This window comes from Talpa europaea (genome assembly GCF_964194135.1).
Source record: "Talpa europaea genome assembly, chromosome: 5".
Classification (NCBI taxonomy): Eukaryota; Metazoa; Chordata; class Mammalia; order Eulipotyphla; family Talpidae; genus Talpa; species Talpa europaea.
This window is the reverse complement of record NC_140071.1, coordinates 14969457-14996948: the sequence shown is the minus strand read 5'-3', so window position 1 is coordinate 14996948 and position 27492 is coordinate 14969457. Positions and strand designations below refer to the sequence as shown.

Genomic DNA, 27492 nt, shown 5'->3' with positions numbered 1-27492 from the left:
TGCAGGTGCCACTCTTTTCCACACCTTCTCTCCCTGGTTCTCCCATGATGTAACTGGGTTAGCTGGGCGTGTGCTATGCAGTCTTGTAAGTCTTCCCAGAGTAACATGCGTGACTGTGGAGGGTGCTTCAGAGCCACTCAGGGAGGAGAAGCGTGTTTCCTTTCGGCTTCTCTCTTCTTCTGGAAAGCTGCAGTGTGCGTGAGCAGTGAGTGGGCTTTTACCTGTCGAGGAGGACAGTGCCCTTGGGGAAGGCAGAGCTACAGAACTGGAAGGACCCTGGGTTCTGGCAAAATCTTATAGCATGCCATCTTGTAATGTGACATAGAAAGTACGTAAAGGTATCTTACCTGAGCCGTCATCTTTTGGAAATTTTTTTTGTTATTTTGGTTTGATAGTTCTGCCTTTCCTCCAACGCAGTGGTTCTCAAAGTGTTATTCCTTCCCCAATACATCATATTATCTATCTGTGAACTAACTGGAAATGTAAATTTTCAGGTCCCCCTGACCTCCAGAATCAAAAACTCAAGGGGTGCTGTCTAAAAATCGGTGTTTAAAGGAGCCCTCCAGGTAATTCTGGTGAGCACCCATGTTTGAGAACCAGAAGCCAAAACTAGTGCAACCACAAATGTCAAAAGCATGGACTTGGGAAAGGTAAATTGAGGGGTGTAATTTTATGCTATCTATTAGATGTGTGTAAATTTTAGGAACATTGTTAATTTCTACAAGTCTGAGTTTCCTTACACTTGTGATAGTATAATAATGATAATCGTTTACAGGTATGTTGCTGAAAATTAATTGTATGTGAAATGCTCAGTGGAAGGCTTAGCTCAGAGAAGAGCTTCTATAAATTGTTTTTGCATCCTAAGCATAAAAAATTCAAAAGGTGGATTTTGAAGGTGGAAAAATTTGGGTTTAATTCTGACTTTCATATTAATCGGACACGTTAATTAAATTATCTCAGCTTTCATTTTGTCGCCTATGAGGCAGAATTCATAAGAGATAGCTTTGCCAGATCCTTCTCTTCTGCTTGCCCCTTAAATGCTGGTGTCCCTTAGACCTATCTATGTTTTAGCTTCTTGTCTGTCTTCATTTTAAGCTTCCCCCAGATGAGATCATCTGTTTTCAGGGTTTCAACTGTTATGTTTGTGCCATTGATGCCCAAATCTATTGAGATCTAGAGTCAAAGATACAATTAATTCCCAGGCAAGTTTCTTAAGACATCTGGCATTCGGTACTTCTCAATTGACTGCGCTGTCTTCTCTCCAAAACTAGTTCCTTTTCAGAGGGGGAGGGATCTGAGGGAGGGAGGGAAAGAGGGAGGAGCACAGGGGACTGAGGTGATGGTGCACTGTGGACTTCTAGTGAGTCCGAGCCTGAACCGCGACGGTGAGGGAAGTCAGACATGGGGGACTGTCATGTCCAGCATGCAGCAAATCTTTATTGTCTTAGTGCTCATTATATACTATTTTAATTGTAGCAGGTGTAACATCAAAGCATACCACATAATGATAACATGTATGAATGATTAGTCTATTTTCTTACTATTATCTATTTACTTCAGACAGTAGGATACCAGGCGGTTAGTTCTCACACACATAATCTTATCGCCTCCTAGCCTGAGCCTGGGAAGTTCGCTCATTATTTTGTTGTTGTCAATCTGTGGAGATGTACGCAGTTCACTTCCAGGCTCTCAACACCAAGTCCTGTCACCCAGAGGTTTTCCTCCGAGACGCATGTGTTTTCACATGCCTTAGAGACTCGGGTCAAGGCCCTTTTGCTTACTACGCAGGATGGCCACCTCCAACAGTGCACGTGCATTGGTGAGGGAAATTCTTTGGGGACTACACCTGAATTCTACAGGACTGCACCTGCGGGGACTACGCCTGAAGCAAATATTGTCTAAAGATGAAGAATGATGTAAAAAATAAAGAAAAAAAAAAAAAACCCGGTTCCTTTTTTGATGCCCCATCACTGTAACAGCTACCTTAGGGCCATTCTAGGTCCTCCTCTCTGCCTCCGTTACCACATTCCTTAAGCCACCAACTCCTGTCAATTCTACTTTATTCAACCCACTTGTCTTCGTTTTTACTGCTGCTGCCCTGGTCTAATCCATAGCTATTTCTCATTGGTCTGTTGCAATGGGGTCCTCCTAACACATCCAGTCTTATTTCCTTTTTGATCTATTTCCTTTCTGTAACTCAATCACTTTAAACAGCATCAGAAACTCTGAAAAGCTGTATTCTTGGGACACAGCCCCATCCCACTTTTTTTTTTTTTAAAGATTGATTTATTTATTTATACAAGCACTGGGTACAGTCAGAAGCACGGGAGGGTGAGAGAATTCACCAGAGCCAGAGCGGGGAACAGAACAGGCAGACTGACGAAGCACACTGCTAAGGGCAGCAGCAGGCAGCAGGAGAGGTCTGTGCGCCGCATGGGACCCTTGCTCTGTGGCTGGGGATTGAACCGGCGCTGCAGAGGCTGCGGGCAGCTTTGCAACCCAGCGCTCAACCGCTGTGCCACCGGGGAGGCCCCCATCCCACTTCTTAACATGGCCTCTAAGGTAGACCACAGTGTCTGTTCCTCCTTTTAACCCCATCAGCCACCATTCTCCTTGACACTGCTTATTCTAGTGGACTCTATAATAGTTTATTATTTTTTAAGATTTATTTTATTTATACAAGAATTGGGGCACAGTCAGAAGCAAGGGAGGGTGAGAGAATTCACCAGAGACAGAGCAGGGAGCAGAACAGGCAGACAGACCAAAGACACTGCTGAGGGGAGCAGCGGGCGAGGCAGGAGAGGTCTGCCACGCCATGTGGGTTTCTTCCTGGCCGGCCAGGAATTGAACTCATGCTGCAGAGGCTGTGGACAGCTTCACAGCATGGCACTCAACCCACTGCACCACCAGGGAGACCCTATTTTAGTTTCTTGAAGATACATTATTTGGTATCATGTCTAGGTTTCTCTACCTGGACTCCTCTTGGCATAAATTCCTTTAGAACGTCTTTAGCTGATCCAACTCATATATCAGGTTTGTGTAATCAATATCTCTCTGAGGAAGCCTTCCTAAGCTGCTAGTCCAGGTTAGACTCCCCTGCTGTATACTCTCAGGTTATTCCTTATTTAGCCTTTAGCATATTTTACTTATTTTTTGATGACTGTTTTATAGTTTTCCCAGCTGGATTGTAAGTTTTATGAAGCAAGACATCCAACCTGTATGGTTTACTCCTCTATTCTCAGGACCAACATCCTGCTGTATTCTAGAGCCTCAATAATTAATAATTGCAAAGAATGAATGAGCGAATGTGGTAAAGGTAAAACTAGTTAAAACTAGTTAGTGTCCCTTACACTCCCCTTTCCTCACTTGATTTTAGGATAACTCTGTGTATCAAGAATATACATAACTTAGCAATTACCACCAAACACCAGGTACAGGGTCGAATCTGAGCAAAGGGAGGAATTTATCACCTCAGATCTAAAATTTTTCTTTAATAGCCTATTAAACCACAATACAATGACAAAGTCAACTTGTGTCCGATTTTCTGGGAAAAGCAGATAAGTTTTAAGTAACATTGAGTATATTAATCATAAGTACGCTGGCTGATGGGACAGAAGTTACCTGTTCAGGGTGGAGTTGCAGGAACCATATTTCAAGCATCATCCTGTTGCAGAAACTAATGGAAAACGAATGGAAAACACTCCATTTCACGGAAACATTGTTCCATAAATAAAAATAATTTAACTGTCAACCAAGACCATTTGAAAACACTTATTGGCCTGAAGAGCTGCCTAAGGCAATGAATAAAAAACGTCTAATATCTGACTTCTACAAGCTTGCAATTTAGGTTTGGAAAACACTGACTCATATATAAGAGGTACAGAATAAAAGCAGGGATTAGACATTTGAAAATTCTTTTTTAAATATTAGGGATACCAAGGTAAGTAAAAAGCTGGAGAACAGCATGGAAGGGACTTGTAAATCAGACAAGGTGGAGTCAGGAATGTGTTAACTCTTTGGCAGTTTTGGAAGACTTGGAGAAGTTTAGATTACTGATGGGAGCAAAATGGCTTAGCAGTCACAAGAGTGCATGGCCTGGTTTCAAGTCTCCATATGGGAGAATATCAGAGAGGCCTTGAGTATGTGCCTGGGGTAACAAAAGTAATAAAGACAGCTAAAATAGAAACGCTCATTCCCTTGAGTCACAGGGCTGCATGTTTTCTCAAAATAAGCTCAGATGTGCAAGGGAAGATGCAGTCTTCTTTTTTTAATAGCATATCCCTCAAACACTAATTCCATTGAGTATTAGAAACTCGATATTAGATTGAATATTGAATCAATAATTTAGTGGAATCCAATTAAGTCTTCCTGATTTGATAATGTAGTGTCTTTAGATAACTTCTAGATAAATCCCACTCTTTCTGGTTTTTGCTTTTTTCCTTGCCCCTGAACCAGTCCAAGATGACATCTGGGTGTATTAAGAAAAGAGCCCAATGCGGTCAGTGTCAGAGGGAAACTGGAGAGCTTTTGGAGCTGAAGGCAATCTTCGTACTGCCCTCTGGCCGGCAGGTGCCTAGGTGATATTTCTCATCCATTACTGTCCTGAGTGGCATCAGAGGTTTTGTGAGGTGGGATGATCTCGGTTCTCCAGGGTCCCAGGTAGGGTGACTAGCTCCATTCTGCCTGCCCCTTGGCCATCACTGACCCCTTGATGTCTGGTCCAGGTCCAGCTATGATTCTTCTCTAGGTTTTGGCCCCTGGGGTCCTAGTTACAGGGTTGCTTTGTCCTTGGGATGACCCACTCCTTTCCCCAGAGAAGCCTAGGAAGGCCCTGGGAGTCAGAAGAGGCTGCTCCCTCACCACATTGTTGCCTCAAAGCATTATGGGCAAAACCTCTGCTTTTATTTTTCTCACATTTGCCATTGCTTCCCCTGGGACTTCAAATACACCATCCCAAGGCTGCAGACATGACTTCAGATAGACATAGGGCTGTATGGTTGTATGTTTTATAGCCAGGAATATGAAATCCCTCCTTTGGTTTCAGGAACAACCCACCACATCATTCTTGGCAGGAGGAAGAGCCACTTCATCTAGAAAAACAAATAATTAGTGGCAGGTGGAGGTGGGGAGAATCATAAGTTGCAGCCAGAGTTTGCACCAAGTTTTTGATGACGGCAGTTATAACTGATTAGAAAGTTTTGTCTCAGTTGTCCAGGCCCATCTCGCAATATTTTAAATAGGCTCTTGAGGCACCCATGAATTCTCCTTTGCTCTCACAGAACATGGGATCTGATTGTCTCTAGTCCCTATGACCTTTCCTTATTACACCATTTTGCCTCTTAGAATGCCCTGAAAACAACTGCATTCTTGAATGCAATATAAATGTTTTGATTGAATTTATAACATTGGAAATGTTTTTAGCTTTAAAACATTCTCTTAAATGATTCATCATTTAGCAATTGGTCTGACTGGGATTTGGGAAAATAATAATAGTTAACTTTATACTATGGGCCAGGAAATTTGTTGAGCTCATTACATGGATCATATGTCCCTCATCATGACCCTCTTCCCATCTCCTTTGTACTGATGAGAAATGGAGGCAAAAGAAATGCTAAGTAACTTCCTAACATCATACAACCCATGGAGCAGGACCCGAGGGAGGCAGTCTGACACCACTGTTGTGTACTGTTGTTCACAGCACATTTGCTTTATTTTTTTTGGATGTTTACATTCAATTCTATGAACACTCATTAAAGGCTTACTCTGTACCAAATGATATTTTAAGTGCTAAGTTACAAAGATTTATCTAATTCAGGATTTTTCAACCTTTGCACTATTGACATGTGGGACTGGGTAACTCTTGGGAGTGGGGCCTGTCCTGTGTATTATAGGATATTTAACAGCATCCCTAGTCCTTACCCACTAGATATCTGTAGCACCTTTCCAGATGGGACAATAAAAAAATCTCCATATTTGGATATTGCCAAATATCTCTTGGGAGGGGAGTACAAAACCATCTCCATTGAGAGCCACTAATTTGAATTCTACCTGTCCTAACTTAATCTAATCCTAGTCTGTCCATCCATCCACCTACCCACACATCTTTCTTTAAAAATACATTCAAATAATACCATAAATGGTTTCTGCACTTGCAGAAATTCCACATGACCCTACTCAACTCAATCTTTTATCTTTTGTTAGACTTAATAACCACTGAAACAGACTTTGTGTTATATGGAAGAGAATTTTTGATGAGGTGCTAAAAGCACAAGAATTTTACATCTAAACTCAGGAGAAATTTATTAATTCCCTTGATATTCATCTTTTACACTCAATACCTTGAATATAATGACAAAAGTACCAGTGTAACTATTCCATGAACAAAACTTCAGTGCTAGAATAGTTGTGGCAGGCCCAATAACACCTCTCTCAAAGCAGCCCATCCCCTAATTCCTACCTTGCATGGCCAAAAGGACTTTACAGGTGTGAATCAGAGATTTTGTGGTAGGGAGATTATTCTGGAATATCCAGGTAACCCCAATGCAAGCACTAGTGTCTTTAGTTCTTATAAGGAAAGAGGTGGTTAAAACTTGGAGTCAGAGAAGGAAATATGATCATAGAACAGAGAGGGAGGGAGGGAAGCAGTGGGAGGGAGAGAGAGACTGTATTCAAGATGCTACGCTGCTGACTTTGAAGATGGAGGAAGGGCTCATGAATCAAGGAGCACAAGTTGATCTCTGGAAGCAGAAAAGCTAGGACACAGCCTCCAGAAAGACACCTTGCAGACACTTGGACTTTAACCTAATGAGACTCATTTCAGACTTCTGACTCCTAGAACTGTAAAACAATACTATTTTAAATCACTAAATTTTTGGCAATTTTTTACTGCAGCAGTAGGAAACTCAGGCAGTGGTTCCATCTTGTCTTTGGTATTCAAGGTGAACTGAAACTGCATTTGGTCCTTCAAGAATCCAGCAGAGAAGGAAGGCAGCTAACCCTTGGTAGCACTTACTTTGTATCAGGCTCTGCAAGAACACTTCATGTGTTACATCAGTTAATCATCATAAAGATTCCAGGAGATAATCTTAAGTTTTTCCATTTTTTTAAAAGATTTATTTATACAAGAGCTGGGGTACAGGCCAGAGGCGCTGGAGGGTGAGAGAATTCACCAGAGACACAGCAGGGAACAGAACAGGCAGACGGACCAAAGACACTGCTGAGGGGAGCAGCGGGTGAGACAGGAAAGTTCTGCCATGCCATGTGGGAATCTCCCTGGCTGGCCGGGAATCAAACTGGCACTGCAGAGGTCTGCCAACAGCTTCAGAGCGCTGCGCTCAACCCGCTGCGCCACCAGCGAGACCCTAAGTTTTTCCATTTTTCAGGGAAACTGAGGCTGGAGGTTAAGTAATTTATTCAAAGTTAAGAGTAGAACTAGGGGGTTCATCAAAATTTGCCTCCCTCCAAAGTCTGTGCTCGTGTATACCATAGCACACGGCCAACAGCACTCCCCATGATTATAAACTTTTCTGGATCTAGTGTATTTATTATATTAGGCCCCAGGCTAAGTTATTTGTAAATTCTATTGGCACAAATAATACAAACTGTAATAGATGTTATTGTTCGTTTGGGATTTATCAATTAAACAAATGCCTTTTGGTTTATTCACTGCATGAAGTTATTTCCCCAAAAAGGCATTGTTTACTGCTGCTGCTGGGCTCTCAAGTCCAAGGTCCTTGGCAGACTGTGACATTAGTCTCAGCTCCTGCTTAGTCTAACATTTTCATTTTCAAAAAGCCAGTGGTAAATCATGCTGAGAGCCAGATACCCAGTCAAACATTGATTTAGCAAGGCATTGTAACTCAACAGCTACAATCCTACCTTTTTTGCCGTACAGTGTAATCTCTAGCAGTTCTAAGGACACACAGACACACACACACAGTCCCCTGCCTCTTCTCTTTCTGTCTAACACATACACTTGAAAGAAAATATTAATAGATAAATATAGACATTTGAGTAACTGTGATTCAAATAGGAGATTATATAAAAAAGTTGTTCCTCACTAGTTAATGGACTTTCCCAAAATGTGTTTGTCTTCAAAGGTACAAAATATATTGGATATAATATTTTTATGTTGACACTTAGGAGCTAAATTATACCTTAATAAAACAAGTCATCGTTTGCTTGAGAGATGGACTGTTTCTTATTCAAATTAATAAAGCTCAAGCATCCTGTATGTGCTCAATAAATGATGATTAAATTAAATTCTGTAACCTCTTACAGTCAAGGAAGTAATGGTGAGCAATTATATGAAAGAAGATTATGAGCTCATTTATTAGTTTTTCTTGCGTGGGAATCATTTGATAAGTTTGTAAATGATTTCAACAGCTCCTTATTTTATTTTTTGCTTTAAGGGAATTGACTATAAAACAATCAGTGAAGAGAAATGTGACCTGTTGGGATGGTGATGCTGGGAGAAGGGGCATTAGTGCCATGTTTGCTTACCACATGCAAAACACTCTCTACTACTTTAATACCTTACAAATGTGGCATAAGGGAAGAATCTTAGACTTCATTGTGTCAAGAAGCCATATCCTCTCTCAGCTTTGTCACTCTGTTGGCAGTGGCGCTGTGGCCCCTTAACCCCTCTGAGACTCTGCCTCCTCAGGTGCAAAGACTAGTTCCTTAACTCATACATTTCCTGCAAGGAATTGTTGAAAAAACCATCCAGCTGCGTATGGCCTGTCAGGGGGTGTTTTCTCCTGGGTTGCATTTTCTGTTCTCTCCCTTCCCGTTCTGAAGCTTCCCCTTCTTTAGATTAGGTCACGGTTTGCATGAAAATAAAGATTCTGAATGGCACGTTGCCATTTACCATTGTTAAAAATAGAATAGACCCCAAATGGTGTCTTTCATGAGGGGTTCTTCCCAGACTTAATACCTCTCACATTTCAACCTTTCTCAAAAGTGTCACCCTAACCCATCAATCTAGAGTGTCCTAATCTTTAGCACTAGTGAGGAAACTCGTATGATCAGACCCCTCAGGCTTCCCCCAGAGAAGGTGACTTTACCTGAAGTAATCTTTTCTTTTGCTGATAACCTTGTCCCAACATCTTTCTGTTTACAATACCTTCCATTTTATGTGAGCCCTTCCAGTATCTAGACTACATGCTGACTGTATTCTTGAATTGTTTAATAAAACCAATCAGATCTCTAATCTCTAAAATTGTGAATTTAGTTTTTTTTTTTTTAAACAAAACTCATTTAAGTGATGACTGGACTGTTGAATAGGAGATAAAACTGAATAAAGTACTGTCACTCAAGTTTGCTCAAGTCATTTAATTTTCCCGATTTGATGTAAAGACTATTTCCTTTTGAGAAGCTTCCATAAAGGCAAATAGCTCTCCCCTTTTATTCTTTTTACATAATACGTGTAGTTGGGAGGATAAATAAGACACTTAAGATACAAATGGGATAAGAAAGTAATTTCTTATAGTTCTTTTGTTTACTTGATTTCTAAATGGGAAATTTGCTTCCTGGAGGGTATCTCCCCTCAGTGGAAAGAAAAAAGCAGAAGCTCAGGCTATAGATTAAGTAAAGAAATGAGTCAGATTCTTATGTTTCACAATTTATGGAAAGAAAACAAGAAAGCATGGTAAATTTTTGCTAGCTGTATTTTAAGGCAGAATTTTCTTTGCAGCTCTCATTTCATATTTCTCTTCTGAATTGTATTCATAACATAAATAGCAAAAAGAGTAACATTGAGATTATTTTCCCAAAATGACTATTTCCTGTGAGAACTCAAAATATGCTGATTAGAAAAATATATAGTTGTTAAAAAAAGAATTAGTTATTACATAGAATTTTTCTCTCCCTGTATTATTATATTTATCTCTGTAGTATTTTCCTGAATCATTGCAATCAACAGTATCAAGTTTTAACAGATCTCTTTTACTGAGCACTAGAATTGTCTGTATAATGTAGCCTTTGGAATTTTAAGAAAAATTTGGTTTCACTTTGGCTTGTCTCATTTTCTTTCAAACTTCCTTCTACAGAGACTCTAAATAATGTCTGATTTTCACTTGTAGCATTCTTGAACAAGTTCTAATAACATATCATTTGCTATATATCCTCTTTTTTTACTTTTATGTTCATTTATGCACATGTAGCTGCATTATCTTTAGTTTCTCAGGTTCGCACTAAGGAAGCTGGAGTTTTCTCCTATTGTGTTATAAAATATTGATCTCATTTTTAAGTGAAGTTTCCAGAGATAGTCTGTGGAAAGACTTTCATATAACTTTGATTTAATGTTTCCTATCTAATATATCCTTGCACTTTACAGACTTCAGATAAGTAATATTTGGCTGTTTCCAATGTGCCACATCTGTGCTAGGCACCTGCAGGATACAAAGACGAGCAAGACGTACAGGCTAGGTCTTACAGAGTTGTTTTAAATTCAGTATCTAAAGTATCCATTGAAGGAGCAGCCCCAGACCAATAGAAAACATTACTTAATATGTTGAAGATTAAAGTTCAACCTTAAACAAGGAATTATTTTGCTAATAAAAGGGTGAAGCATAGAGGGTGATCAAACAATTAAATCAAGAGTAATTTTTCTGTAATAAAAGTTTGATTCAAATAATATAAGGAGATCATAATATTAATTCCAACTTAACAATGATAATTCTAATTTAAAACCTACATATGGGCATCCCCTGGTGGCGCAGGTGGTTGAGTGCAGTGCTGTGGAGTTGTCCACAGTCAGCCTCTGCAGCATGGGTTTGATCCTGGATGGCTAGCGAGCATCCCACATGGCACGGCAGACCTCTCCTGTCTCGCTCTCTGCTCCCCTCAGCAGTGTATTTCAGTAGATCTGCCTGTTCTGTTCCCTGCTCTGTCTCTGGTGAATCCTCTTACTCTCCCACGCATCTGGCCTATACCCTGGTTCTTGTATGCATGAATAAATAAATCTTTAAAAAAAAATAAAACCTACATACAACTTAAATCCTAGTGCATGAGTCAATTTTTGTAATATTGGATGCATTCAACTTTTTATTAAAAAGTGAAAAATAAGACCTGACCAGACTCTTGATATTTCACAGCAAAATTTAAATATAAACATCAAATTGTGGTTTAAAATGATGATATTTTAAAATGAGATGCTAAATGGCCTTAATAGGAAGGTCTTCAAAAGTTACCGGGATCATAAAATATTGTGAAACCAACACGCATTTTATTTTTAGTTTGGTTGAGACATTAAAAGAACTTCATATTTTCAAGTGTACTTGGCCTTCTGAATCCCTGGTGTTGAGCTGTGTTTGCATCTGTGCTACTACTCTGACACCAGTTTCTGACCCATGATACTTGATAGAAGCAGAAGGTACTGAACTTCAGCAGAATCCCCACCTGGGCACCTTTGGGCTTTCCTTCCCTTCACCTTTCCTGTTCTTTGAAGGGGCATTGGGTGGCAGGACCTACCTTAGTACCTGACGACTGATATGATATGCCAGGCCTCATTCTAAGCGCTTCTGTGTATTTTAATACTCCCCCCACTTACCAATTGAACAAGTGGGGGCAGAGAGAGTGAAAGAACTTGCTTAATGTTACCCAGGTGATCACAGTGCTGCTGGGGCTCAACAGAGCCAGGCTGCCTGCCAGTGCTGTTAACTTTACACTCTCCAGTGAATAATTGTGGAATGAATGAAAAGCATTTTCTTTCCAAATTGATTTGAAAATGCCACAGCTGAGATAACTCAACTGCTTTCTTAACTCCATTCTCTATTTCCTCTAGTCAGCATTAAATTCCACATCCAGAGTGATATTTCAAGATGTTTGTTATGCCCTCATTACTGCCCTCAGGTCTTCTGAAGCACACCAGTTCACCTAAAATATGTATTCATATATTTCCTACATGTATACATTTTAATCTTTAAAATGTCTTTTTTTTCTTGGCCATACATATTCTTTGTGAATGGAAAACTGAAAGAAACTAGAAATATTTTTCCTGTGAAATATTTTGACTTGCCACTTTTCTTTTTCCAATTTGATTCCTCACATTGACCTTTGAGAATATCTTTTACATTTACTTATATATCGGTAATGGCAAAAGGAAAAAATGTCTTATTCTCTTATGGGGAATTCTGTATTTTCAAATGCTTCTTCAATTCTAAATGGAAAGATAGGTTCGTGAGTATACCCATATACTTAGCATTGTCGTGAGGATAATTCTACGTTGTCATCTTAATAACCAGAAACACAAAAGCCTGTGGGAGAGTGGGGTTTGCTACCAGCAGTCCACACCTACATGCAAAGAGTTACTTCCTTTTTGGTAAAAGTGTGTGGAACATAAGAAGCCATCTTTTAATCTTGATTGGTCAGACGGGGGAATTGAAAAGTTAAATTTATAATTCTGGTCATGATATAGTCTTGGTTTCTCCTATTTAAAGTATGGATTAATTTTGTCATTTATATCAATGAAAAAAATAGTGTATTGATTGTTGATTACCAATATGTCAGGGATTTTTATTTGAAATCAAATTCAGTCAAGATGATAATTAGGGATTTGATTTTAAAAGAAATGTAAACTAGGATGTTGGCATTCTGCAGATTTATATTCCCATCTGCTATTGCAGATCCATCGTATGGCAGAAAATGAAGAACTCGGGGCAAATGAAGTATTTACATGGTTTTACCATAGTACAAACATGTTTAGGCAATCAGTAAAGAAATACTTACATTTGTGGGATAGACTTTGCAGGGTTTGTTATAATGAGCATGTAGTATTCACAGCATGTTACTTACAATACCTTGGCCATCCAAGAAGCCTAAATGCCTATCTACAGGTGACTGGATCAAGAAGATGTGGTATATCCACACCATAGAGTATTATAAAGCCATAAGAAAGGATGAGTGATACATTCTCAACAAAATGGAGGGAATTTGAAAGAATTATGTGCAGCAAAGTGAGTCAGAACCATAAAAACAAATACTGCACATTTACATAGCAGAAAATTTGATAATATAAAACACTTTGAAAACTAGTGGGCATCAGTAAACACCTTGAGGGCTTTGAGGTTAAGGGGGAGGAGAGAAAGAAAAAAGTGGATACAGGGGAAGGTGCTGGGGAAAATTGAATACAAATTGAATATGATATTATTTTAGTGAATTCTTAATTTCTAAGATAGGATAATAAAAGTATGGTGATGTATAACTGTATTGGCAGAAAAATAATAATGTGCTTACGGAATTTCTGTGACCTTCCAACAGCCTCTAGCTTTTTGACTCATAAAGCATGGAGGTAAAATAACTCAGTGGGAAGGAACTAAAAGCATCTGAACCCTTAACTCTCTTTTATTCACCTTGATCCCTCCATTTTATTCAACAAATTGAATTACAAGCAGAAGGATATAGGATTCCACAGGCATAATGATGTGGAAGTTGGAGGATTCAGGAATGGGTCCTTGTTTGACTTTCTGTATTTCACTCTGCTGTGTGACCCAGGCAGCCAAACAGTTGTCTTTGGGTTTATGACCAAGGTCAGACATTCTAACTGTTCTGCTCTCCCCATGAGTAACTGTGCAGAGAGGGAAGTTTAAGACTTAGAATTGCTTTTACACTGGACATTTTCTTAGCATCAAATAGAAAATTGCAACTTTTATTATTAAGAAAGTGAAATCTGCTGGCTGACGTTGGAAACAAAATGAGGATTACTGCCAATATTGGCAGTTGGGAAGTTACGTCTTAAAAAAAATCATTCAATGAGCGATTGAATGCACATTCTCTTAAATACACTAATCAGCTGAAATATAAAATGTTAAATGACTGAACATTAAATTTAAATGATGAAGAAGAAAGATGTGCCCAAGGCACTTGCCTTGACTCTGGGAGAAAAGATTATTGCAGGTCATTGAACCAGAACAGAAGTTTTGAGGAGGTTATCAGGGGAAGTAAAAAGAAAAGACACTTTTTCATCATGATGACCAAAAAGATTGCTAATTGCATATCTAATTTTAAAATGCTCACATGTAACTGTCTTGAATATCACCTATGTGTTCTGCAAATTAAAATCAAGAAGTAAAAAGAACATGCATAACAAATGCAATCGTTTGTGTAGCTCTTTGAGAGAAATCTTTTTGAGAAAGAACTCATTTCTCTCCCTTTGGGTTTCTCTCAGCAAGTTCTCAGTAGGTATTTGTGTCACTGAGTTGAATGTAATCATTGGATACCGATGACTGTGCTGGGACTGGTTTTATTATTTTTTTTCATTGGTGCCTTGAAATGGCTCTGTGAAGTAGTGGGTGTCCAGCAAGGGATATAACTGAACTCTTGCAAGGTCAGACAGTAGAGGCTGACAGCTAGATTCTTGCATTGTGAGACCGCAGGATAAAATACTTGACTGCTTAAGCTTTAGTTTACTCATCTGTAAAACAGGGACATAAATAATACCTAGGTATAGCTTACTGGAAGGCTCCAATCATATAATTTGCCTGAAGCACTCAACAGAGTGGAAAAGGCAGAGCTAGTAAGTGTAGCTACGATGATGCTTTAATCTGATGCTGCAACAGCGGTTAAATGAGTCTCTGAATCACCCATCAAATGACCACTGAGAACTAACCAATCACAAGGCGACTGGTGGAGCTTTAGAATAATTACGGAACTGAGGCCCGTCCCTGGTCTGGGAGTCCTACTTTATTTCTGTTCCTTATCTCCTCAATAAGCTTTTTCTTTCTCTAAACAAATCTGCCTCTTCTCACTAGCTTGCCTGAGCGTCTGTGAAGTTCCTGCTGCGGCTTCGTGAGACACCAACCCCTGATGGTCTAGTGGCCGGGACTCAGCGCTGCCCCTGCAGCCTGGGATCCCTTCCTGACTGGAGACTAGGCCTGAAAACCTGCAATTCCAGTATCAAAATTAGGGCTAGGAGATTCCTACTCTTTAGCTTATTCTCTTTTCAGGAAAAAAAAAAAAGGAATATAAAAAGGCATCACTTTAATGACAGTATCTTTTAAATGGTCTTTCAGAATGAATAAAATATTGCTTCATGTTTAGTGAATTTGCATCATGTAATTATAGGAGCAAATAGCGGTTCATCCCTAATTTTAAAGGTGTATGGAGCTGACAACTTTTATTTTTATGGGCCATTAAAACATTACTGTCTAATTCTCCTGAGACTAGTGGCTTCCTTGAATTGGGTAGACATTAATTTTAAAGACTCAAGAGAAAGACATAATAGGAAGATCCGTGCAGTAGAGCCTTAAATAGAACCTAAGTTTTTATGCTATCAAAGAAAGCGCAGCATAACCATTTGGGGGAAAGCTCTCCACAGGACAACCATCACCAACTTCCAAAAAGCTAACATCAGAAGCTATCTGTGAACACAGTTTCCCAAATTCCATAGAAAAAGACCTCCTGGAAAGCTGCTAAAAACAGAAGCCTCTTGACTGCTTCTAATGGAGATTAGCCTTATGAATACAATGGGCTGAAGGAGAGAATAAAGAACACTGTGGAGGAAGTGGAGGACATGGGAATTAAGTGTTGCTGTGGGCTGTTTAATGACTATGTGGCGACTGTCCTGCCTGTGGTTGGGCATAGTACTGAGATGTTAAATATATTCATCATTGTATTAATGAATGTCCATGTGGAAACCTCATCTAAATACTTATGTTCCACCTTATTGAAATTGAAATTATGCTAGTGGGAGGAGGGTGGGTTTCAATGTAGAATTGTGATGCTTCCCTTTTATTTTTTCTATTAGGTTACCTCTGGCTTATATAAACATAAATAGATTGTGTATAAAATCAAATACTCTTCCATGTAGCCCTTGACAAGAAAATAGGCATCTCTTTCTGTTTTCTGTGCGGGTCAGCATTGGTGACACCTTTGCTGTCTTGATTGTTCAGTCTCAACATCTCTGACTCTTTGAACCTCCTTTGCTCTCTGGTCTTCAGCTTCTGCAGGAATTAATTGGGAAGTCCTGGTAATTCTCCCTTTGCAGAGTGAGTGAACGAACACCTTAACATTATCACCTCCTACAAGAAGCTCTACTGACGCTCAGAGCCAGTTAGTCTCTTTATATTTTCATAATACTTTGTGGATGCCAACTTTAATCACTGAAATGATCACATTTTGTCATAATTATCGCCACTAATATCCTCCTATGGCAGTGGTTCTCAAATTTCGCCACTTATTAGAGTCATAATAAAAAAAACCAACTACATCAAAATCTCTGGGGAGGTGAGGCCCAGGCCAAAGCATTTTTGAAAGCAGCACTACTCAAATTTTAATGTACATGTAGTTCACCTGCGGATCTCGTTGCAATGCACATTCAGATTCCATGGATCGCAGGAAGGGCCTGAGAATCTGCATTTCTAACAAGCTCCCCTGGGGCAGAACAAGCTTATGCTGAATCAGTTAAAAGTAGTCCCCAGGGCATGCACTTTAGAAGAGAATCATATTCCTTCTCTGTATCTGTAGCTATACCTTTTGTTCATAAAGTCCTACCCAACACAGAACTTCTTCTGCCTACCCCTAGCCCCTGCTTGCCACCACCAGTTTAAGTAGGAGAGATGAGATTTTCTCATAAATCAAGTTTGAAGTGTCACTATTTATCCACTTCTATTCACAGTAAATGCTTCCCTCTCTCATGCTGCCAAGTCTGTGCTTCTGCGTAATCACACGGGCCAAAGGACCCAGTGGAATTCAGGGGAGCATTGAGGCAGGAAGAAGAGGAAACCTTGCTGCCCTGTGGTGCTTCACTTTTTAAAACCCATCTTGTCCATTTACTTCCTTGTCCTGTCAGCCTCCAGACTGTCTCCGGCTGCTTCTCCTCACTCACGCGACCCTGTCTTTTTTTCTCTCTTCACCTGACAGCCCTTTGCTCCGATGTCTATTCTCACATTTTCCTGGCTCTCCCACTGTCACTGTCATCATATTGACCCCCAAATATCTGGGACCAATGAACACAAACACAAATATAAACGGATGTTCTAATGTAAAAATTCTTCTACTCTATCCACCCCATTACTTTTCCTCACTACACACTTCTATTTGTTAGCTGTACAGATCAGTCTTTTCAGTTTCAGGCCCCCAGGATAGGCTCTGAGTAACTAGTTAACAGGGATAACAGCGTGATTTAAGGTTTTATTAGCCTTGACACACTGTTAAAGGCCCATCAACTTACAGTGCTCTGGTCTTCAGACGGCACACGGAAGCATGCTGGGGTTCAGCAGGGAACTCACAGAGCACCAGGAATATTTGAAAATTTCCAGGGAAATAGCAATACTTGACACCTCGGGAATTACTAGCTCAAGATTATTCATGGCGTCAACAGCAGGTGGCGCTACATGCCCTTAATGATGTCATGCATATGCAGCTTGGTTTCACACCACACTGGCCGTTAAAAGCAAGCACAGTGGAAAAAAAATGAAGTGGAAAAGGAAATGATGAGATGTTGTCCAATTTGAGAAGTTGTGCAGTGTCCGATAGGAGCACACAGTCCACTAGGAAGTAACCATGGTTATTTAAGAAAGCAAGAAAATTTTTTTTTTCCTCTCTCAATTGGTGTCTATTTTTTTCAGTTCTTTATTTGTGAGAGCATACAAACTTAGGTGGTTTGGACTGGAAAAAAGTAGAAGAATGTACAGAATTAATAGGTATTTCTTTGGACCTAAGGATACAAAAAAAATTGAAACATTGAAAAATTGAAAAAAAAAATTGAGACATTAGGGACATCATGAATTGAGAAAGTTTTTGAACCGTGTTATACTCTAATCTTTTTTTTTCCCCCTTCAAGTTTTTTGACCTCATTAACTGATAATCTCATCAAGTATCTGTTTTGTTCGAAGCCTATGAAATGTAGACTAACTTGTCCCCAAATGAAGGGCAAATACTTTTTTAAATTTATTTTTATTTTCTGGTCTATTCTTAGTTGAGTTTAAAACACACACACACTATAGTCTAATCCTTGAAAGATGGAGTTGGGAAGACTGTACTGATACCTCAAGGGCACTTCATACACATATTCAATGTGGCAGTGCTGGCAGCATCGGCAACTTCAACTAATGCCTTTGACTTTTTTCTCCATCTGGTAGTCTCCTCCGTGTTATAACTTCAAGGAGGTGAGACAGAGGCAGTTGATAGTGAGGTAAGGAAATCTCTCTAGCTCCCATTAAAATGTCTAAATCCACTAACCAAGTCGAAGCAGTGATTGCAAAGGCATTTTGCCATTAGCTTTTACATTTTCCACCCCCCAGAGATCTGTTAATTATCTCATTTTACTTTTCCATTGATATCAAAATCTATATTTCAGTCCAAAGCGATATTCCAGTCCAATCAAAGGATTGATTTCACAGAGTATATACAATGAATTTTTCACCAATTAAATAATAAAGACTGTGCACTGACTGTGTGTAGGCCACGAGCGCCTGTCACACTGCATTGCCACTCCGTGGGGAGGCAGTGCTGCATGCATTTAGTACTAAGGGACATGTGCCTGGAAAGGCTAGTGACTTGCTCTGGGCCACACCATGGGGTGGGCAGCACAGCCATGCAGCCTTGGTCTGCTGAGTCTACAGTTTGGCGGTATCACATCCCACAATTATAAAACTATTGTCATGCCATGATATCCACTGCTACTTCTAGGAGCCTGAAATATCCCGGCCTTTCTTTTAAAATACTGTTTTTTTTAAATATTTTATTTTATATAATTCTTACATCATTTTTCATTTTTGCACAATGTATGCCTTTTCATTTTGGTTATATTCCCCATACAATTGCACCCCCCCTTATTTTGACCCTAATCCTTCCTTTCTCCACCCCTCCCCCCAAGTACGTCTCTGGTTTATAGTTGCTTATTGATTTTGATTTTTACTTTGTATTAATTAGTCTTTTTCCTGGTCCCTTATTTAGGTTTTCTAAATTCCTGCTACGAGTGAGACCATCTGGTATAAAATACTGTTATTTTTGATGCAAAATGGCATTGAGATTTGAGCAGGAAGGCTGGAATGTAAAAGGGTTGGGAGAATCAAGTATTTAGACAGAGCATTTTTATAAACTTAATCTCTTATGGGCCTCCCTGGTGGCGCAGGTGGTTGAGCACTGCACTGTGAAGCTGTCCACAGCCTCTGCAGCACAGGTTCGATCCCAGCTGGCCGCAGCGATCCCCACATCGCGTAGCAGACCTTTCCTGTCTTGCCCACTACTCCCCTCAGCAGTGTGTTTTGTCAGTCTGCCTGTTCTGTTACCTGCTCTGTCTCTGGTGAATTCTCTCACCCTCCCGCGCATCTGGCCTATATCCCAGCACTTGTAAAATTAAAAATAAATCTTTAAATAAAAAAAAATTAATCTTTTATGACAATAATGTTATTTGTATTGTAGAAAGTGCTTTTAGAATAAGAATATTGGGGCCTCCCTGGTGGCGCAGTGGTTGAGCGCTGGGTTGTGAAGCTGCCCGCTGCCTCTGTGGCGCCAGTTCGATCCCCGGCTGCTCCCTGGCCACCAGAGGAGGGTCCCACATGGCGCGCAGACCTCTCCTGCTGCCCGCTGCTCCCCTCAGCAGTGTACTTTGGTCCTTCTGCCTGCTCTGCTCCCTGCTCTGGCTCTGGTGAATTCTCTCACCCTCCCGCGCTTCTGACTGTACCCAGTGCATGTATAAACAAAACAAAATAAATAAATAAAACATGTCTCCATTAAAAAAAATTAAAAAAAAAATAGAATAAGAATATTTGATTTTTTTTTTCAACCATTCCACTATGAATGTAGTGCTATCAAATGTACAAAAGAAACAGAGGGAAGTACAAGGAAATGAACTGTCTTTCTTCAGCAGTCACACAACGTGTGAATTCACACAAACACAAGGCTGGCCCTGGGGTATCTCTGTTGATGTTCACCCTTCGCTGAATACTTCCTCTCCTATTTTATTCCACATTAATAATTCACTCCACTGGAAAAATGCCTGGTTACCTCCACCCAAGCCATGGTTGTCTTTACTTCAGTTATAGTGGTAAATACTTAAAGAGAATATTGCACATAGTTACTCAGGCATATTTGATCACAGATTGAAGTGAGGACATGCAGCCCTTGGAATCTGCAAAACAATGCTATTTGAGTGATGCCCTAATACAGATGTTTTAAAACCATAGCTGTGACCATAAATGAAGACATTTTATCATCTTATAGCAAGTCATTCCTAGTTTGTGTAAAGGGTGTGTGGCAATTATTTTTCTTGTCAATACCACATTATGAAACACAGAACTCGCAAAAATCAAACCGGTATCTTTGTGTGTGTGTGTTGTTTTTTTCAAAACAGTAAAGTATGTGGATATTCCACAACAAGAATGGAGCTGATGATAAAATTTCACTGAAACTCATGATGACAGGGTAACCAAGCTGTTCCCCTGACTCAGCTCCCATAATCTGGAAGAGCTGTGTAATAATTGATGCCTCTTCATTCTACTCTCTGGAGTCAATAAAATGGCTGGATGATATTTGGAAACAGCACCATTCCATAACCATTTTTCTCTTGTGTGATTCTTGCCACAATTAATTAAATCACAAGCATTTAAATGCCTGCCTCTTGCCAATTATTTGGGACAAAACGAGACAGCGGTAGCAAAGACCACCAAGCCTAAGGCAGAGGTGGTTGTCAGGAAGAGGGCTCCCTCTGGTCAGAAAGGAAATAGTTAATTTGAAACTGGCCAAAGGACTGAAGCTCAGAGTATTTGCCTTCAGAACGAGAAAAAAAGAACCTTCCTTTCCTTACAGCTTAATCATGCTATTCCTATTTTTAATACATCCTACTTCATAGAGTAGCTGGACCACATTTTTCAAGCTAAAGTAAAAATTAAAGGATTTATTATAATCCTATACGGATGGTTGTGGGTGTTTCCTTTTCAACTGGAGCATTTTCTCGCTCATTGTTGCAGTGCTAACATCTCTCAGCTTCTGGCTCCAGTCTTCTCCCTGAAACTACTCAAGTGCAAAAAAAGTCATACCAGATATGCAACAATTCTTACTGTATTGGGCAGTAGTTCACCTCCTTCCCGTCTATTTATTAGATGTTACTTGTCAGGCTTTTCTTGGGAGTGCCTGTTAGCATATTTGAATTTTTAAATTTGTAAGGATGATAATAAGACTACAGTTAACCTAGTATTTTTCAAACTTGGTCAGGTAATTGTTTTTCCCCTCTCCTAGACCCTAATAACACTTTTGGACAGGTTAATTAAGAAGCTCTGGGATTTATATTTAATAGAATATAAGAATAAAACCAGAACTGCAGAGCGCCCAGTGGAATCCTACCTTGCCCACATACTGATAGTCGGATCCTGTGTATTCCTCCAGGAGAAAGAACTGATTCCACATCCAACTCCTTTTTGAACGATTCAGCTCATTTTTGCTGTTTCCAGAGAGCTCCAGGGCCCTTTTCTTTGCTGGGAGACCACTAGTCCTCTTAGATAATGGACTTGAGAAAGTTGGATAGGGTTGGCCAACCCAAAAGAGTAGCAAGAAGTACCGGTAAGTTCTCATTCTGATGACACAGTCCAGGCTCTGGGTAGTGAGTGTCCTCTCCCTTTTTCACTGCACCGTGTCCAGCCTCATTTCTTCCTCAATGCTCTCTGCTGGGGTCTCAGAGGATATCTGGAAAGAATAACATATCAAGCATTTTTAGAGATGCTAAAAATTCAATTTTAGAGCAAATGAAAGAGGACAGAATTTTGAATAGCAAAACAAAAATAAGTTGGCTATCAGCTTTGAAATGAGGAAAACGGTCTCTCAGATATGCTAAATGGAAGGCGTGTGCCAAGTAGGAAGCTGCTGTTTCTGTCTCCTTTTCTGCCACTTAAACATCCGCTGTTAAGTCCTGGCATTGCTCTAGGTCAACATGCCAGAGTGGATTATTTCGCTGTTTTATCTTGGAGTACTTTAAGGGCTGAGATCTAGTTAGAAGAAACAAGTTTGTGTTTTTGATTCTATTTGCATACTTGTCCTCATGAACAAGTCTGAGACAAACAATATTGCAGACACTTTCAGTTCAGCTGAAAATGGATAAGGTTGAAATTTCACTGAGCATGTGGAGCACCTGCGATGTATGGGCATCAGTCAAGGCAGCCCCTTTCTGCAGACTCTGGCTCTGGTGCTGTGAAGGACCACTCTGGGTCAAGTAAGTTTGGAAAAGAGCACGCACCTTTTCTTGGGAGTGCATGTTAGCATATTTGAAGGATGTCAGCAATTTGTAAGGATGATAATAAGACTACATTTAACCTAATATTTTTCAAATTTGGTCAGGAAATTTTTTTCCCCCTCTCATAGACCCTAAAAACACTTTTGGACAGGTTAAGAAGCTCTGAAATTTATGCTTAATAGAATATAAGAATTAAATGAGCAATTCTATACAGATTTCCTTAGGAAATCCTGTTTTTAACCTTTAAAGTTTACATGAATCATGAGCAAGTCAACCATACTTACTAAAGCCAGTCAGTTTCTAGGTAATTTTCCCAGATGTGTTAAAACTGTCAGTATCACAGTGAGGGCTGCAGCAACTTCAGAAAACTCAGTGATTATGCTTGTAAGTAGTAAGTAATTTCTATGTCAAATGTTAATTTTCAAGAACACAATCTGGCATTTTAAAAAAACCTGAAATATCCCCAGACCAAACGGCCTCCATTCCCTGCATCCATCTTTGTGGACTCGGCAAAGATGTTGCCCATTAGTTTACTTTTCTTGTGTAACTGAAGTAACACTACATCTCCATCCTAAACTTTTCTGCATTTCTTAAAGTAAAATCCAACAAATTATTCCTTTATCTTAATCTTTGTTACCAGAACAATATTTTCTTAAGGAATACTAGCAAAAAAAAAAAATTAAGTGCTTTTAACGTAGAATGTAATAGTAATTAAACTCATAGACACACGTTTCAGATAATCTGATCAGAACTTTTTTCCTCTGTGTCAGAAAAGATTTGTTCACTTGTCTCGTTATTCTACCAGGTGAATGTGATCTTTTCAACCCCAGCATTCAGTAATTTTAGCCACCCAACAATGGTGACTGGTGAAAGTTTTCTGTTGGCATCTAAGTGAAATATTTTACTGTGTTCAGCATTTAAAACCTTTATTCCATTATTATGTATCTTTTTGACAGCAGGCTGGGGAAGTTGAAAATTCCACAGGTGAGTAAATTAGTTCGGTGACAATTAGTCATGCTGGAGAAATGCCAGGCAACAGTATACTTGTCATTATGTGGCCTTAGTTCAGGTATGGAATGACTGATGATCAATTAGTGAAAGGCGATTCCTCTCTCTTCGCATGAATAGTATGTAACAGGGACCGAGACAGCATATGGAGAAAAGCCCTCTAAAGACGTCTTTTCACTTTTAGCCGGAGAGATTACACTGAGGTTGATTCTGTGGAAATTACATTTTTCTTAATTTCCACATTCTCCATTATTTGCATAGACAAATCCTGCAGTGAAGAATTACACGTCTGTTGCTGCACTCAGTGTGTGCCCCATGGTGCTGGCAGGAAAGAGGGATGCAGAGAATGGAGGTGTCAGCTGTTTAAAAGGCAGACTCCTAAAGGCCATTTAAAAGAAAAATTGATCCCTGTGGGTGTTGTGTGCAAACTCTACAAGCTGTTGCCACTTGAATATTAAATATTAGTTCTTTTTAATAACAGATACCAAAATGTCAAGTATTTAGTTTTTTTTTTTTTGCTTAGTTGGTAATGAGTTTTTAAAGTGTTGCAAATTTAAGCAGTGTTTCCAAGTCTGCTAAAACATCTAGTTTGTTATAACCAGCTCTTTTTTTTATCAACTTGACAGGGTGTGTCCTTGTTAGAAACTTTATATGTAAAATTACTGTAATTATTATCATCCACTCATATTTGGTGTTAGCTCTTCTATAGGGATAGATTTCATTGTGAAACTCTATAGACAAAAAGAAAAACTCAACAAACTGTTCAATATGTAACTTAGTAATTCTCATTTAATACTTCTTAATGGACAGGCTTGTGTAGTGGGGTTAAGATGATCAGCTCTGGAGCCAGACGGCCTGGGTTTGAATCCAGGCTTTGCCATTAGCTTGTGTGAACTTGGAAAAATTATTTAATCTCACTGTGCCTTTGGTTCATCCATGAATGGGGATAATTATACTAACTGCTTTATAGGATGTCGTAAAGATTAAATAAATCATGGCATGCAAAGCACTTAGAACAGTGCCTGGCCCTCAGCAAGGTTTTAATAAGTATTTGAGTCTTAACTATTGTTGTTATTACTATTATTATTCTTACCGTTACTTGCATTGTATCTATGGACTCCATTTAAAGCACACTGCAAAAGTCTGCAATAGCATAGTGCCCTCTTAGGATTATATAATTTTTTATTTTTTAAGAAGCATTTCCAAACAAGTCAAATTCTTTTAAAATTAAAGAATAGAAACATTTAAGAATCAGAACGAGCCCATTTGCTAATTTGTGTGTGTGTGTGTGTGTATTTCAATGTAGGATTTCATGGGAATAGTGTAAAAATAGAGAAGTCAGTACTTTATGCTTTATCCCCACTGCTTTCATGAAGAGGAATGGGTAAAAAGGCAAACTCATTGGAGGAGGAGTCATTTGTAGAATCTATGTATTTTTTCCTTTCCATTTTGTTATGTGAAAAAAAATCAGAGGCAGCTTCAAAATAGTACTTCTGCCATTGTGAAAATGGCACTAGATAAACTGTCTTCTTGTAATTAACATGCTGACATTAATATTGAATAATATGCTGACATATTATTTGAAGAGGAATTTGATGTAGTTAAAATGAATGATATATATAATTAGATTTTACTTAACCTAACAACATGAAAAAACAAACAAACCCACACACTTTAAGCATAACCACAGATGCCAAAATCCCAGAATTCCTAGGTGCTGAATGCCTTATGTTAAGCAAAGGAAGAAAAGGTTCCAAGGTAGCACGTCTTTGAGAAATGTGGGAAAGCTGCTGACTTCTGAGCAATTAAATGATAGAATCACAGTATCGCTTAGATGCAGAGTCAGATGTGTTGACTCATTTTGTAGATGTCAGGAAGAAAACCTAAAGGACAAGGAAGTAAGGATTTCCTAGTCACTAAATTTAAAAAGAGCAGGCATGTTTAGTCAATCAAGAAAGAAACAGAAGATTAAAGAGCAGGAGGGGAAAGAGTAGATATTGATACCTTTTGCCCTCTTATCAGGAAATTAAGAGCAAACCGGGGGGCTTCTCTGGTGGCTCAAGGGGTTAGGCGTTAGCACTATGAAGCAATCTGCAGCTACTGCAGCACGAGTTCGATTCCCGGCAAGGGAGCTGACCCACATGGCTCAGCAGACCTCTCCTGTCTTACCCGCTGCTTCCCTCAGCAGTATTTCAGTAGTTCTCTCCCCACTCTGTTTTTGGTGAATCCTCTCACCCCCCTCCAACACCTCTGGCCTACACCCCAGTTCTTGTATGCATAAATAAACAAATCTTTAAAAAAAGAGCAAATAAGGTAAAAATATCAAAACTCAATAAAAATAAAACTTGAACCACCACCTACCTGCAGTCTAATGACAGTTTAGCAATGGACTTCAAAGATTATTAAATTGAACACATTTTATTTTTCACTGATTTTTTTTTAAAATCTGGATTTCTGGGGGAACTTTCTACTTCTTACAGGCATTTGTTATATGTCCTGAAACTTGATAGGCAGAAGTGGCTCATCCTGAAAAATAGTTTGGATCTGCACAGAGCCTTATTTTAGTAGTGTGTAGAAGGTAATTAAGATGTTTATGGCCCACATAGCATTCATAATTGCATACTTTGAAATTTTTTTTTGCCCAGCAGCAGATATGCATATATCCTGCAATCTTCACAAGAATACACTGTCAAGTCCAGCCCTTATTTTATGCATGCCGTTTAGGAGGAGCCTGGGCCTCATTAATTCAGGTTCTACCAATTTAGAATATGTGATAATTAATGCAGAAGCTGGGCTGAAGTTTTCCTTTGATTAGCAAAATCTTTTCCCCTAGATTATTGAAAATTAATAATGTAAAAATATTTCATAGACATATATAGAATGAGAAGACAAACAACAGTGTCCTCAAGTTCCCTAGGGCATTTTGGAATCACCTTTTATTGGAAAATAATTAATATGCTAATTAGAAAACTTCTCTGATGACTTACATTTGATAACAGTCTGAATGACTAAACTGTATTATCTGGTTTTGAGATACTGATTCTATTGTAATATTTATAGACAAACAAATAAGTAAATATTAGACAGATTTTAAGGCACTATAATTGCCTTAAAGTTTTAGAATTCAGATTTAGCATACATTTGTCCTGGTGTTCTTGATTAATTCTAATCAGTGCAATATTACTCTAATGCTATCTAGGCTTACTAATTAAACAAAGCATGCTCTTTCTTTGGTATGCAGAACCTTAACTTTGACATTGAAAGCAGGCTAAACATTCAATAAGGCAACATTATTAATACACTTTCAGCATTTGCCATAGTAAGAGAATGTTTTAAATTCCATTATTATATGATTTCTTCAAATAAATGGTGTTGCACATAGGATTTTCCTCCATGCTCACAGAAAACATTTCTGACAATATTGTCTACATATAAGTCATTGGCAGAACATACTAGCAGTGTGCTTTTTTTTGCATATATATTGTAAATCCCTTGTTCAATTTTGGTGCATTTTTTTACATTATCTCATTAATGAAGTAGAAAAAGCTGATTATTTGCAACTATTTAATGTCTCTCCTGACACCATTTTATTTCAACTCTGAGTCTAAAATCTCCCTAGTCTCATAAAGTCTGGGTGCAGTGGGAACAAGGATGGTATTTACCACCTTAAAACATAGCAAATTATAGAAACAGGACAGTGATATCAAGATGAATTAAATAGAGTGATCCAAAGGGACACGTCTTCCCACAAGTAAATCTTTAAAAATAGTCTGAGAGAAGAATTTTACCGCCAATTAAGTTTGTTCAAGATCAATTTTCTGATCACCCATGAAACTTTTTGGAACAGGCTGCCACCTGTTGTGAATAAAAATAAGTCCTTAGAACTAGGCTGATATTCTAGAAGTGGTGACAGAAGGATAGAGCCAATTTAAAATTTTTTGGTAGAGATTTCACATGAAGTCTTCATTTCTAAACCTCCATTTCATTTTTCTGTAGATGTCAAAGTCACTGTTGAGTAAAATTGGTTCCGTTTCATGTGTGTAATGAACTCCACTGAAATGTGTCAAACAGCTTTGGCATCTATCACCACGCAGACTTCTCTTGTGCCAGTGAATCATCATGGCAACAGCCATCAAATGATGCCTGATTTTTTTTTGTAAATGTTTATATTTGTGGATAATACACCAATCTGTTTGCAAACTGATGCATTTCCAGAGGAAGCTACTGCAACAGTATTGCCCTCATCTAAAATCATATTCCACACATTGCATTAATGAAGATAAAATCCAATGTTCTACAGCACATAAAATGGTGGA

The 27492-nt window shown here is 39.0% G+C and overlaps 1 protein-coding gene across 1 annotated transcript in view; it reads right to left on the bottom strand.

Moving 5' to 3' along the window:
• The window catches only part of LOC311171049 (cadherin-6), a gene marked incomplete at its 3' end in the record, with an annotated part of 54125 nt that extends 32472 nt beyond the window's left edge, over positions 1-21653 (bottom strand). Inside the window, exon 1 of the mRNA XM_084233604.1 lies at positions 21286-21653. Within this exon, the coding sequence (XP_084089730.1) occupies positions 21286-21513 (228 nt within the window). The 5' untranslated portion in view covers positions 21514-21653. The remainder of the gene's footprint in view (positions 1-21285) is intronic.
• Between the last annotated feature and the right edge of the window lie 5839 nt (positions 21654-27492).